At 29.4% G+C, this 15,901-nt stretch overlaps 1 protein-coding gene across 1 annotated transcript in view; it reads left to right on the top strand.

The window, feature by feature from the left end:
- The first annotated feature begins 13,514 nt into the window (after positions 1 to 13,514).
- Positions 13,515 to 15,901, top strand: part of LOC102598997 (probable pectinesterase/pectinesterase inhibitor 34) — a 5,885-nt gene continuing 3,498 nt past the window's right edge. The window contains exons 1-2 of the mRNA XM_006360101.2: positions 13,515 to 14,632; positions 14,951 to 15,087. Coding sequence (XP_006360163.1) covers positions 13,680 to 14,632; positions 14,951 to 15,087 — 1,090 coding nt within the window. The 5' untranslated portion in view covers positions 13,515 to 13,679. The remainder of the gene's footprint in view (positions 14,633 to 14,950; positions 15,088 to 15,901) is intronic.

Genomic DNA, 15,901 nt, shown 5'->3' with positions numbered 1-15,901 from the left:
GCCTCGATCGACAATGTTCTTCAAATATAACTACAAGGATGCTTCAAAAACACCACAAAATCGAAGAAATCTTTAGCTAAAATTAGGATTTACAGATGAATTTTTTCGATTAGGTTTTGGTGTTCTTAGAGAAAGGAAACGGGTGGGTGAAATAAATGGACTAGGGTAAAATAAAATGGATTTGGGTGAAAAAAATCGGGTTTGGGTGAAAAGAAACGGGTTTGGGTCAAATGAATCGGATTGGGGTCTTTTATTACGTGGCTTAACTAGGAGGCGAGTGGCTTTCACTCTAGGCATAATGTCCTGGGTTGGGTGACGGAAGGGGGAAATAAATATACTTTTATGTACTTAAGGTGTGTAATAGGTCACTCCATTAGTTAAAGTGTGTAAATGACTTTTGGGTATACGTTTAGGGGGCAATTTATGCCTTTTGCCAATTATAATATAATAATACTTGATGCATGTATAAATAGCAAAACCACTTGCCATGAAGTACTTCTTCCGTTTACATTCACTTATACACTTTAGCATATTCATGAAAATAATATTTTTTATACGTTGTTTTTAATATCAATTATTCATTCCTAATTATATAATGCATGTGAATATGATATTTATATAATTATGGTAATTTGTGATATCATTAAGATTATAAATCAATTAATATAAATATTATAATAAAATATATATTCTATTTATTTTTTAAAAAAAATTTATAAATTTTTATTGTAGACACAAGTGAACATAGATATCGAATAGTTACCTTTGTGCAAGAGCCCATTTGGGGTGGCGCTCCCAACATGATTTTCTCCATACTCAAGTCTCGAATTCGAAACCTTTGATTAAGGGTGAAACAGTTTCACCACTGCACCATAACTCATGTTGGTCAGTACTCCCGATTATTAATTGTTATGGTTTGCATATATTGAAGATATATATATATATATATATTCTTTATTATTATTTTGTTCTGGTTTGCATATATTGAAGATATATATATATATTCTTTATTATTATAATAATATGGCACTAACATTGAGTTTGTGTCTATCAACATTTAATTTATATATATATATTCCTTTATCCACATCATCCCAAAGGATCAATAATTAGTTCTTTACTTTTTGGGTGTGAAGTTGAAGTTTGAACCACTAATACTTACAGAAAAGTAGAGATGTCTAACCAATTAAACCATTTCCTGGCCAATGTTTCCAACTCTTTTTTATTACTTCTTTTTACGATTGCTTGTCAAATCGATAGATACCTACTGAGTGTGTGCGGGTGGGGCGCATAAATTTCTACACTATATATTAAAAAAATATATTAGAGTGTTGTGTTTAGGATTTGAACTTCTAATAAATACTTTAGCAATTTTTAATCTTAATTACCATTCTAAATTTAACTATTTATATATACTCAAATATTTATAAAGCACAATTTTTCGATGAAAAAGATTCGTTCTCTTTAGCTCTCCATCATTGCTCACCTAATTTGAATTAAATGTAAGTAGGTACACGAAAGAGTGTAAACTATTTTCTATCAAAAAGTTCTTAGTTTTCAAAGCTCGACCTGAAACTTCAATTTTAAAGTAGATTTAGCGTACATAAATAGTTTTTTCTTAGAAATATCTACATTAATTTGAAAAAGTAGATAAATAAATAAATAAAATTACTACAATAACAACCAATGTCATTTTTTTAAATATATGCACTCAATATATTTGTTTTGCACACTTATTATCTATATATATAGCTATCTATTAGTAAAAAAAATCGACGAAGCAATATCCCGTAATACCACTTAGAACAAGGTATATCCGTTTCGAGAAAAAAAATAGCAGAGTCCCAACTATTTTACACAAACTCTTGGTGGTTAGATGTTCCTAACAACTAGTATGTAAATAGGTGGTGCTATCAGAATGCCCCACAGCAACAGGCCAAAGCAGACCCCATTTTCACCCCCACCATTACACTTGGTGTTGGGTGATGCAAAATCATATATAGGCAGTTCGTCACCTTCCAGACCCACTGAAATAATTACAGTTAAGGAAAAATGACATAAATACGTATTTTATTTTATCAATATTTTTAAAATTTTCTATTATTCAAAAAATATATTACAAAAATCTCCTCTCGATATATCCCTATTCGCTCTTGCAGGAACGGAGCTAGGTGAGGGTTAATGGGTTCGGTCAAACCCTAGCTTTTCTGTAGATTCTGTATTTGTATACATATATATTTATTTGATTTTCTAGTACGTACTAGAAAATTAAATAAATATATATGTATATTAACTTGCTCAATGGTAAGGAAGAAGTTGTGGAAATGCTTTCCAAACTAGTGTTGTGGGTTTGAATCGCACTATCAACAAAAGATTCTTTTTTTTTAAAAAAAAATAATAATAAGGGAACATGCTTTGCAATATTTTCCTTTACTATCTTAAAATTTAAAACTCTCAAACTCCTTATACTGGCTCTATCTCTACGGCGTCTCGTATACATCCCTCTCGTCTCGAATACTTCCCTCCCCTCTCATATACATCCCTCCCATTAAATAATGTTTCATTCGCAATCCGTGAGCTATGTATCCTTGGGTTTCCTGATGTATCCAAGATCCTATAAATTTAAGAGATTTTTATAATTTGGGAAAGAATATGGATAAAATGTAATTAGCTCTTAACACTATGAGATTTATGTAGTTATATATATCAACAAGGTTGTGGTGGAGTGATAAGTAGTCATAATTCATACTTAACCAGAGGTCACGAGTTTGAGTCCCCCTGGTACGGAGTCACCTTTGTTAGGGAATACTAACCCCAATGTAGAACTTCTTGGCATGAATCCAGATTTAATCGGGTTCCAATGTGGGTACCGAACACCGGTAGAAAACCAGAAAAAAAAAAGATAAAGGTCCATATATATGCCAATTTAATTTCTAATTTTTATTTTTTATTAAATATAGAAGAAAATGAAATTTGCGGTAGAAACGTTACTTCACTAGTTGTTCCATCATGGGCATGCCAAGTCTTATTCCACTTTATGCCTTTTTATCTTCTTTTTTAACGTTCCATTTAAAAATAATTTCCAATATATAACGATGAAACAAGAATGGTATTATTAATAATAAAATGATAATGACAAAGCATTTAAAGTTAAGCCCTACCATTGGCTATCAAATTATACATATCCAGACATATATATCTTAGCTGTGTGCAAAAAATTAACTGCAAGAATATAATATCATTTTCTCACTTGTCTGGATTATATGTCATGCTGACAATTAAGTGATACCTAATATAACTGTGCTAGATTATTTATAGCTGCATTATAAAGAACACAAAAGGGAAATGTACATTAATTTAAAAAGAATATACTCAGTATAATTTCATAATAGAGAGGACGGTGTATCGTAAGTATACAATTTGATTACTATCTTGTAAAGGTGGAGAGACTATTTTCGATAGATCATCGGCTCAAATAAATATACTAAAAAATAAATAAATTATATAAAGTAAATAATCGCGAACACAGATCTTCACAACAACGAAGTATGATGTAGGATCAACCACTTGGGCAGACCTTAGGCAGGCACTCCTCCAAAGTGCAGTGGAGGTCACCAACCTAGACCATGGTCTTATTAATCGCACATTGACCCGTTCAGATCTATCATACTCATCTCTCAATTACGTATAGAACAATTTTAAAGAATTAAAATGGAAAGAATTATTTAGATCATCAACATTACAATTAGAGCTTGAAATGTAGGGAACACACCATTTTCCAGTTAGTAACTAACGTAGACATGCACTTAATAGATATATAATCAAATATCAATTAGCTAATAATTGAATATTATCCAAAATACTTGAAAAGTCAGCGATAATAAACTGATTGAGCAACTAACAACCAAAGCATGTGGTTAGCGTCCCCCACCACTGGTTTATCAGTTGACCAATTTAGTTAATTGATTTATAATTTATTAGGCTCAACATTATTTATTGTTAACACCCTAGCTTATATTAGGATTTAGGGCTATATTCGTTCATTTAATCCCACGATTTGCTCTTTGAATGAGCTAATATTATTTTTTGTTTTTAAGGATAGGATTTATGCTTAGTGGGACATAAGTCCAACGCTTGACATAATTTGTGAAATGTTTTGATGTGAGAATGTATATAAACTTATGCCAAAAAATTATTTATCTTGAGGGACAAAAATTAAAGACCCACACAAAATAGGAGAAAAGTACAAATGACACTAAGCCATGCCTAAGGGTCCATCAATTTCAATTTTTTCTTATAGTCGGACACATCGACTGTCACCTAAAATTGACATCATTTTTTACTTAGATTGACACTTTAATTAAGACTTGTATCATTTAATAAAGATTACTATACCATTTTGACTCTTTTTTTTTTACAATCAACAAAACAAATTAGAGAAGTGTAATAGAGAAGCTGCTGACGTGGAAAACCAACGAATTAACATATTAAATGTGGTATTTTGAATTTTAAAAAAATGAAAAAATCCAAAATATATTTAATAAAAACTTATTTATGAAGAAAATATTCTATGTACAGCATTGAAGTGGTATCAACTTGTTAAGAGGACCTAAACACATTTTTTTTTTAAAAAAAAAACTTTTAAGTTTATTAACTATTATTTAATTTAATATTTATTCTTATACTTATTAGAATGCAAGGTAGTTAAATATACTCCACTATGATAATCACTCTATTTTGGTCAATTAAAAATATAGCCTTTTATTATTATTTTATTGGTGGTTTTTTTAAAAGTAAACCTTTTTAAAAATAATAATAATCTATTTCTCACCATTTTACTCTCTAGATGACTAGAATCCACAATTTTAGAACTGAAACACAATTTGCGTTGATAAATATTCACCAAATCTAGCTTTGTTTCTCCTTTTAGGCTTCAACGATTCACTTAATTAATAGAGCATTAATTATAAGTTTGAGAAAAGACACTTCGTTTTGTCAAATTTAAAACGTCATTAAAACAAATTCACTTTAGAAAAGGGACTACTAGACTAGAGCTAACACGTTTCTTTTTTCAACTCAGTTTTCTTTACTGTTAAGCTATACCTAATTAAGAAATTGAAAAAGGTTTAGTCTTTAAAGTATTTGAAAATGAGCAAATTAAATTTATCCTTCATATAATTAATTAGCTCACATATATTTTTATCGTTCAATAGTTGGTTTAAATATAATCTTAATTTAACAAGTGCCCCAATTTAACATAATTAGTTGATTAATAAAAGGAAAAAAGTCAAGTATATTCTTAAGGTATGCAAAATTAAGCAAATATGTTCTTCGTTTCGTATGGAGATCGATGAGATATACAAGAATATTTCATAAGTTGAGAATATCTCATGAAATTAACTATTTCTTACTTTTTATATTAAATAATTAATCCCTCTGTTCTAGTACATTCCATGAGATTATTATCTCTTATTCTACCAATCAAACATGAAATAAATATAAAATAATAAATAATTTTATATTTTATTCTAAAATTATTATTATCTTTTATCCCGCATACTAAATGAGCCCTACGGATATGTCTGGACCTCTTACGCTAAGAAATTAATATTGCTCCCCAACTTTTTAGCCTGTTCCGTTGAGAAAACTTAAAAGGATAACACTATATATATAAATTGTCTTTATCCAAGGAAAGAAGTCTATGGAGTAGGGTGGGCATGTTATAATATTAATATTGAAATTGAAATATTTTATATCGCAATATGAATATTATAATATTATTGGTATGGTATTTTTTTTTATATTTATAAACTAAATATTGAAATTATATAAATTTTCAATAATATTGTTTAAACTTTACATTTTTGACTATTCTATCATGATTGAAATGTTCTTTTGTGAAATTATTTAACAAATTAAAGATAATTATTCGTCTAATATGATTGAATTGTTTTAGAAAAAATTAAAATTATAATTCTTTATTAAATGAATATATACAAACTGAAGTCAAGCAAATTATAATTACTGAATAATCATATCATAAAATATCAAAATCAAAATTTAAAGTATCAAACTATATACATCAAAATAATTTGATATGATAATAATATAATATTTTTAGATACTGAAAATCAAAGTTATCCTATCGAATTTTAAAATATTGTACATTACTGAGTACATATGCACAACCCTATTACAAAGAGCTAATGGGTCATTTTGCCCTTTTAGTTCTATTTTGTGTTGGTCTTTCAAAGAAAAAAACTGTAGAAACAAGTATTTTTGTGGGATATGAATTTAAATTTTTGTATTATAATATTTGACAAATTATATCTTACCTTTTAATTTTTTTTTTATGTCTGGCTAGATGTTAGATCAATTGATAAAAATTAAAATTATAAATCAACACTTTTCTGCATAGTTGCAGGAGTTCCTTACCTACATAAGTACTATATGATTTACTTGGGTCACTTTGAAAACAATGTTCATTCGTTTTAATTTATTTATTTCACTTTTTTTTTAATTTGTATTAAAAATAATTTTTAATAACTTTTTAAATTTTAACTTTCTATATGACATAATTAAATCTAAAAATAAATATATCTTTAAATTAAAATCACAAACTTCAATAATAATAATATATATCTCATACATACATTGTTCATAAGTCAACTACAATTGAGTGTAATGTCGGAGGAAAAAAAAAAATACTCTTTTGGAAAACATTTTCCTCGTGTCAGACCGACGCACCCAAATGAAAATTTCATGGAACGTAGTTTTAACTTAAAGGCAAAACTACAAAATTATCAAATTACACAAGAATTTCTATCTATAATTATATATTGTCTTAGTAATTTATAATCTTTATATTAAATTTTAAGTTAAATACATCTAAATATATGTATTTTTATTATCAGATAAACTGAAATAAGAAGATCTACGAGCAATAGAAGAAAAAGAATCTAGTGAAATAGTCTATGTATCCTAGATCCATATGAATCACATTAGATACTTGTATCTTGAATACCATATACATTCCAGTCTTGAAATATAGATACATAGGGAAGCGAGCGAGTAAGAAATAGATGAGCGAGAGAGTAAGATACATACAAATACACTATATCTAAAATAAATTACACCTCTATCAGCGTGTCTTTCTTAGGACTCTAAACCTTTAGGCATGCAAAGCTAGCTGCCTCCAATTCACATGAAACCTTTTTCTCTTTTCTTTCTATCTTTAGTTGGCTGTAATTTAAAGAATTAAATGATGATAGCATCTTTTTTGCCAAAAAGAAGTAATGGGCTTATAAATTGTTTAAACTACATCAGTAGATCACAAAGATAGGTGCTTCAACATTAATTTTCTCTTCTTCTTCTTCTTCTTTTTTTTCCAATAAACGAATGGCAGAATTTGCATTAAAAAGTTAGGTAGCGTTTTAATATTTAAGAAATTAATATTGCTCCCCAACTTTTTTAATGAAAAAGTTAGTTTGGTGTTTCATCCTGTACCATCGAGAAAACTTAAAAAAGGATAACACCATAAATTTGCTGCCTCCAACTCATATCGAACCTTCTTCTCTTTTCTTTCCATATTTAGTTAGTCTATTGAGAGAAGTATTAAAATTACTTGTGATTTTGATGAAAATTATTAATTTTATTTTTGAATTTTTAACCGCATTAATTATATTTTTCTACTTGATTAATTGAACTTAAATACACTCCTGATTTCTCACATGACATATAAGTTTCAAACTCTTATAAGAGTGTAATATTCTTAATATAAAAGACTAGAAAAGTGTTGAAAATACACTTAAACTTAGCGAGAATTATTAATTTCATCTGCGACTATTGACAACCTTAAAAATACTTCTGAATTATAGGAAAAAGTCTAAAAATACACTTCATCCACCTATTTTGCTAAATTCACTCACATTTTTGACTCACTTATACTCTTAAAACTAAAAACACTGTCTTTATTTTATTTTTAAATATTATTTATTACTTGTCATCTTTCTATTTGGAAAATAAAAATAATTAATGAATATCCACAAGTATATATATAACAACAAATAATATAAGAAAATGATTAGTAATAAATAATATTTTAAAGATAAAATAAAAATGAGGTTGTTAGTTTCGTTTCCGAACTTATTGAGAATTATTAGTTTCATTCTCGAACTATTAACAACCATAAAAACATTCATTTATTTGACTAGTTGAATTTTTAAACATCCCTCTCATGTTATATAGAGTATATCTATATATATATATGCCACATTAGTTAAAAAATTCACACATACATACGTAAATAACACATCTATATATATGACATGAAAAGGATAAATGTAAGTTAATCAAATAAGATACTTTTAAAACTCTTAATAATTGAGGGACAAAACAATAATTTACGCAAATTTCATTATTTCAAATACTTTTTTCTCTTAAATAGTGGTAGCATCTTTTTTTCTAAAAGAAGTAATGCACTTTTTCATTGCTTAAACTACATCAGAAGATCAATGTCTCTCTTTCCATAAAAGAAAGCCAGAATTTGCATTCAAAAGTTAGTTAGCGTTTTATGATAGATTTAAGATTTATTTTTTAAAATAAATTAAATTTTATTTGAAAGAAATTTTACATTCACTTGTAAGATTATTTTTTTTAAAATCAAGTAAAATTTATGACGAAATGGGAGCTTATATCTTAAAATTGATGAATACGTTTTTTGTTAATATTCTCACATGATATTCGATATCTACATTAGAGCCCGACTAAATCTGAATTCGCGCTGGAAAGTCACATTGCGGGGTAAAACGCTCTCTATTAAAGACAACTTCATACTCAGAGGAAATCGAACTCAGACCTTTAGTTAAGAATGAAGAGTACTTATTACTATACCACAACTCTCGTTAGTATGAGTTTGTTGTTGAATAAATGAGTAATATACTCTTCGGAGACTACTTTAATTAAAAAATTGAATATTGATTGGTAGGTACCTAAATGAGTAAAACTTGTGTTACCAAATAATTAATATGAAGAGATATTTTAAAGAAGACATTTTTCTTTATGAGAGGAGTTCAAAATAATAATTGTAATAATATGTCATACATGAAGACATTAATCGACAAGTTGATAAAGACGTAGGATAAATTAGAGTCATCCAATTATTAAAGCAGGCATAATACTAATACAATTCACACCATTCAAATATAAGCTTAGAGTTTAATTTCTATATATTTATGATTACTAAACAAAGTTTATTACCCAAAATATACGATAAGTAGCCTCTCATTGTCGATTAAACAATTTTCACTGTATAATTAAATCAGGAAATATATGCACCGACTTATTTATTTTGCTTAACAACTATTACAATAATGTAGTGGACAAAAGTGTTAAAAATTGTCAAAAGAACATTCTGGCACTCCTTTGAGGTGGGACATTGTGTTTTATCTTAGTGTCAATACAATCAAACTTTGTGGTAGAATAATCCCAAAAGGGTGGATTTTTTTATAGAAAAATTACGTAATATAAACATATGATAGGTATTTACTATATATAATTATAATTTAAAATAATTACAATATGTAGCATCAGATGAGATTTTATTGTAAATTTCTCTCCCTCTGGCCTCTCTCTCACCTCCTGGATTCAGTTGTATCAAATATAGATACAAAACAAATACAAACATACCTGGTAAGTGGTAACATATAAATACAAATACACAAGGCGATAAATTAATACAAATATAATTTATCACGAAATACACAATAAATACAATATGTATTCAACCTCTTTCTCTGTTCCAAATTTCGCTCACCTCTCTCCTTTATTTCCCAATCTCGATTGCCTATTTATTGATTCAAAATATGTATCCCTGATATAACCTGACACAACAAATATAAATGTATTCAACCTTTGATCTCTCGCCTCTCTCAAATCTAGTTCGTCACGATCCCATAAAACGATGATTATGAAAGGTACGCCAAAAATAAAGAAAACTGATTGGATGCATGCTATCTTCGGTCATGAATGTATTATGGGCGTATTTACAGCATACCAATTTTCCATAAGCAGAGCAACTTAATTAGCATTTTTAATGGGAATTTCACACAAATTATATCTCTATTGTTTTCTAAATTATAAAAAATCCCTTAAATTTGGTAGAATTCGAATACATCTCAAAACGTTCCAATACATCGCATTCCAATTTTTGATATATCGCGTCTCGGTTTTGGATACATCACTCAATGTCCTGATACATCGTGTACGTTCTGAGACATTGCGTCGTAAAGTGATGTATCCAAGAATAGAAAAAAATAAAAATTTTATAATTTTGATAATGATAGAGAATTTTAAAAAATATTGTAAAACAAATTGTATATTTAGGTAATTTTTCCTTTTTTAAAGCATGAATGCGTAGTAATTTCAAATATAACGTTCAAATAGTCGGTAACCGATTGGTTAGCTCAACTCAACATATTTTTCTTTCTTTGCTGCTACGGTAATTTTTTCTGTTAGCATATCCTAATTTCAACTAATTAGTTGCATTGTTGCAGGGTTCCTTAGCTACATAAGTATATGATTTACTTGTGTCACTTTGAGAATAACATTTATATCTTTTTCAATTTATTTATTTTTATTTTTAATCTGTTTTAAAAAAAAACGTTTTTTTGGCAACTTCTTAGTGCTAATTTTCTATGTGATATGTTTAAGATCAAGAATAAATATTCTGGTACAAGCTTAAAAAATCTTTCATTGCTTTCTTAAACTTCTTGTCTAATCAAAACTAGATAAACAAATCATAATTGGGGGTAGGAGGGTGGGTGGGTTATGATTATATTTGGTGCTTAAATTAAATCAATAAATAAAACATATATCTTAGATATACACATTCTTTGGTCGGGAGGGGTAAAACAAATAATTTTAGAATTTTTTTTAATTTAGTAAAATATAAGCAAGTTAACGAAAATAGTAAATATACATTTATTATATGAGTAAATATCTCAAAAGGTCATTCAACTATAAGTATTTATGTTATAAAGTCATTCAACTTTATTTTGTATCAATAAAGTCATTCAATTTAAGGTTTTTCTCTTATAAAATCACTCAACTTAAACTTTGTTCTAATAAAACCACTCAACCAACTTTTTCATTAAAAAGATATTAACATGATAAAATATATTAATTTTTGTGTCATATTTAAAATTAAGATCACTGCACACTAAGAAACTTGCATGAATTTAATTATATCAAAATTAAGTCTAAATTTAATTAAAATCACTGCCGATAGATGTATCTGGCTGGACAACTAAGGAAGTCGTATGGAGAAAAAAGTCACTGCCTATTTTTTGTGCCGTTTAGTTTGTTTAATTATCACCTTTTGTTTTATGTTTTTATTTGAATAGAGATAAAATGTGGTCTATTTAATTATTCTTTTGTAAAAAAGAAATCAAGTTCCTGTACACAGCCACATACTTTTAATTATAATCGATCTTTGATTGAATGTCAATTTATTAAACACCAAAAATAAAAAAATGTAAATCGATTTTTGATTGAAGGTCGATTTATTAAACATCAAAAAATTTAAAATGTAAATCGATCTTTGGAGGTTAATTTATTATTATTTTCAGAAAAAATAATAAATTTGAGAAGAATAATGCAAACCTATAAAGTTCCAGATTTATAATTTCGACGGTTATGAAATTGTTGATGGATTGGGTTTAGGATATGAGTTTTCTTTAATTTTGTTTTATCTGTGGGGTCCATGTCAACATGGCATAAAAATTTAATTTATTTTGTCATGTCATATATTTTTTTAATGATAAATTTGGTTGAGTAATTTTATAAAAGAAAATCTTAAAGTTGAGTGATTTTATTGATACAAAAGAAAGTTGAGTGATTTTACAAAATAATTCTCGATAATTGAGTGACCTTTAAAGATATTTACTCTTTATTATATATATTATTTTTTTAATGAAAATTATATCTGCTCAAAAGCGCGAATTGAGGAATATATACATCTCTTTTCCTATTTTAAATCATATATAGACATTTTTCTTTCTATTGCTTGACCACAACCTGACGTATCTATCTATAATAAAAATATTATAGTAATATTTAATTTATGCTCTAAATTATTGATGATATGTCCTTATTATCTCTTCGAAAAAAACAAATTAAGCCATGTTCAAGGACATTCTAATACTTGCATCACCAAATTATAATCACCAAATTCCCTTAACTTCATTTGATCACACTTCTTAATCAAATCATAAACGTCATTACCAAAATTTAAATGAAGTATTCCAAAAGTTGATTGTCCCTCAGTAGTCATGCACTCAACGCCATTTCTTGCTTCAAAATCAATACTAGGTACTAACAAATTAATAAATTAAAGTATTTATCAGTATTAGGTAGTACCACTTGTTGTACCATTTAATATTCTGCAAACTAAATTGATGAATGAATACAACAAAAAGAAGTCAATATACATAGATTGATCTTTTCCCAAGTCTACCACTATCCTCCATGGAGGACAGCTAATAATCTCCTCTTGATATTGACCTCACACCTAACCTTACCCTTACTCACAACGTTGCCACTTCCATATACCTAGGGGTGTCACTTGGAAAGAGATCTTTTCTTACTCCAACCCACACTTTACATTCCCAAGATTCAACTGAACTCATTATTTTATAATACACTACACTTATTATTTGAATTTACTACTAAAGATCATGAACTAGCTTTTGTCATATCTCCACAAATACAAATAGAATTCATAAACTTTAAGGAGTTGCCCTGAATTTTCTAATTTTTTTATATGTTGCACTTCAAAAAAAATACATTTGATCACAAAATGTGGAATTTAACTAGAAACTGAATTTCAAAAATTTCAAAAATTTTAAAAACAACTTTCACTTTTTCACTTCAAATTACTCAAAAGAAAATCAAAACAACTTCAATTTGTCTTTACAGCCAAACACAATTTCAATTTTCAAATAGAATAAAGTATTAAAAATACCTTTGAACTTGGCATGAATTATTAATTTCAAATCCGAACTATTGACAGCCTTAAAAGTATCTCTCTACTTGACTAACTCAACTTAAATACATTCCTGATCTTCCATATGGCATGACAAGTGGTCTCAAATTCCTGTAGGAATGTGAGACTTTTAATAAAAAACTGAGAGAAATGTTGAAAATACCTCTAAGCTTGACGAGAATTTAGCGTGTATTTCACTCATGTGGTAAACTCAAGTGTGTTTAAGATCAGTCAGTCAGATATATAAGTGTTTTTAAGACTGTCAATAATTCGAGAATGAAAATAATAATTCATACCAAATTTAGAGATTGTTTTCAATACTTCTCACTTATCAAATCTTATTTTTCAATTTAAAAACGAAAACTATTTCTTTTTCCAAATTTCACAATAAAACATAGCCAAAACCCGTCTAAATTCTTAACCACTCCTGCCCTTTGCATAGTTCCACCGGCTAATATATATGCATGATTTTCCTCAGTCTATCCAACACTCAAGTTTTATAACTCTACTTTCTTCTTTAATTTTATTACTCGCAACAAAAAAAAAACAGTATTCTTGCCTCCCCCGAGGCTCCATTTGCTCATTCTACTTATTGTCGGCAACTGCATTTTTCTCTTCCAAAATTTAAAACCCAAAAATGGACTACGCCAGGCTTGGAAAACCCAAGCCTAAAGATCTCTCACGCCGAGAAATACTGCCAAAATTTGAAGAGAATGCGCCCAATCAAAGGTCCAAACTCAAAATTGTACTCATTTTCTCTAGCATTCTTATAATTGCTTCTGCAATTTCTGCAGCAGTTGTGGTAACTGTGCGGAGTACTACTAAAACGGGTGCCACAGTGCGTCATATAAAGCCCAGTCAGGCAATTTCACGAACATGTAGTCGAACTCGCTTCCCAACACTCTGTTTAAACTCTTTACATGAATTCCCCGGCGCACTCACCGCTTCCGACGCCGAACTCGTCCACATTTCCGTCAATGCGACGCTTCAGCGTTTTGGCAGGGCGTTTTACATGGCGTCCGATATTAACAGCCTTGTCATGGATAAGCGTACAAGGTCCGCTTACGAGAGTTGCCTTGAGCTGTTAGAAGATTCTGTTTACCTTCTATCCCGATCCTTAACCTCCGTTGCTCCCGGCGCCGGAAAATCACCGCCGGGAAACAATAACGACGTGCAGACGTGGCTGAGCGCTGCGCTCACCAACCAGGACACGTGTACGGAAGGTTTCGCTGATGTTAGCGGGAACGTGAAGGATCAGATGGCGACAAATTTGAAGGATTTGTCTCAATTGGTGAGCAATTGCTTAGCCATTTTCGCTGCCGTGAACGGAAACGATGATTTCGCCGGAGTTCCGATTCACAACCGTCGGCGGAGATTAATGAGTACTGTTGCGTCGGCGAAAAATGAGAATTTCCCGAAATGGCTGTCACGGAAGGATCGAAAGTTACTGGATGCGCCAGTTTCGACAATTCAAGCAGATATGATCGTTTCAAAAGACGGTAACGGAACGTTCAAGACAATTGCAGAGGCAATTAAGAAGCTCCCTGATTACAGTTCTCGTAGAATAATAATTTACGTCAAGGCAGGAAGGTAAAAAAAAAGTACTCTATTATTTTTACTTTTTCACTAATTAAGAGTACTACTTTTTCCTTGTCCTTGTTTACACCCCACGTGATAGACTCAGTATTCAGTAGTTAATTATAGCATTGATCTTCTCATTTCTTTGTCGTCCTCATCATGATATTCTTTCTAGTAGGCTTGAAAGCATTATCAAATTTTCTTGATAAAGTATTGTTCGGATAGTAAGCATATTTTATTTTTAATTCTGAGATTGTGTGTTCGTGTGATCAAAGGAATACAAATTAAAATTTCTAATATGTAATGTTTTTTTGCGCATGTCAATAACAGGTATGAAGAAGATATCCTGAAAGTAGGGAGGAAAAAGACGAACGTAATGTTCATAGGTGACGGTAAAGGCCAGACGATGATATCAGGTGGCAAAAGTGTATCACAGAATCTGACGACATTCCATACCGCGTCTTTCGGTATATTTACTCACTTTGACTACATTTTTTTAAAATATAGTGATATTTTAGTCGTCAACTTGTACATACCTACCTTGATTATTACATGTCAATTCAAATAGTTTAAAATCAAGCATCAGCGTCACATTGCTAGGCTGGTGCTTTGCTTTGGCTCCACTTATATGGTTTCCCTCTTGAGTTGCCTCTTATTACTCTCTATTTATGTATCGTGATGTGTGGTGGAAAATTGAAACAGTGGGCATGGGGCGGCCCTCTTCATTTTGGCAATTTTAGTACTAGCATATCAGCAGCAGTAATAGAAATTAGAAAATGCACATGGCCTTGTCATTGAATTCTTAGCTACTTTGTAATTAAGTCTCAGTCGTCATTTGTATGCTACGTACCCTCCAAATATCTTAGTCTAATACTTACTATTTTTATTTTGGTGTATGAGAAAATAAATGTATGTTGGAATGAAATTGCTAGGAATAAATATGAATTCAAATGACCAATCCCATTATCCCAATTATCAAAACATAAGTTAGATAGAATGTTTAGAAATGTGGAAGCACTAAATTGAGGTGTTTTACCTATTTTGGGAAGCATGGACGGTAACATTAGTCCAGGGGATATAAAAGGACGTTAGGCCCCACAATTTTGTTTCTTAATAAAAGAGAAATGAGTCTGATATATCCCTTAATTTTGTCATGTAGAGCTGATATATATTCATGATGTTATACAAATGACTTATACATACCCTTTTCCTCTAACGAAAGTGAAAAAATTAATTTTAATTTAATTTGTAAATATATATATATATATATATATATATATA

Source organism: Solanum tuberosum, unplaced genomic scaffold (assembly GCF_000226075.1).
Source record: "Solanum tuberosum cultivar DM 1-3 516 R44 unplaced genomic scaffold, SolTub_3.0 scf00315, whole genome shotgun sequence".
Taxonomy (NCBI): Eukaryota; Viridiplantae; Streptophyta; class Magnoliopsida; order Solanales; family Solanaceae; genus Solanum; species Solanum tuberosum.
Note: the sequence above shows the minus strand (reverse complement) of the source record. Positions and strands in the feature narration are given on the sequence as shown.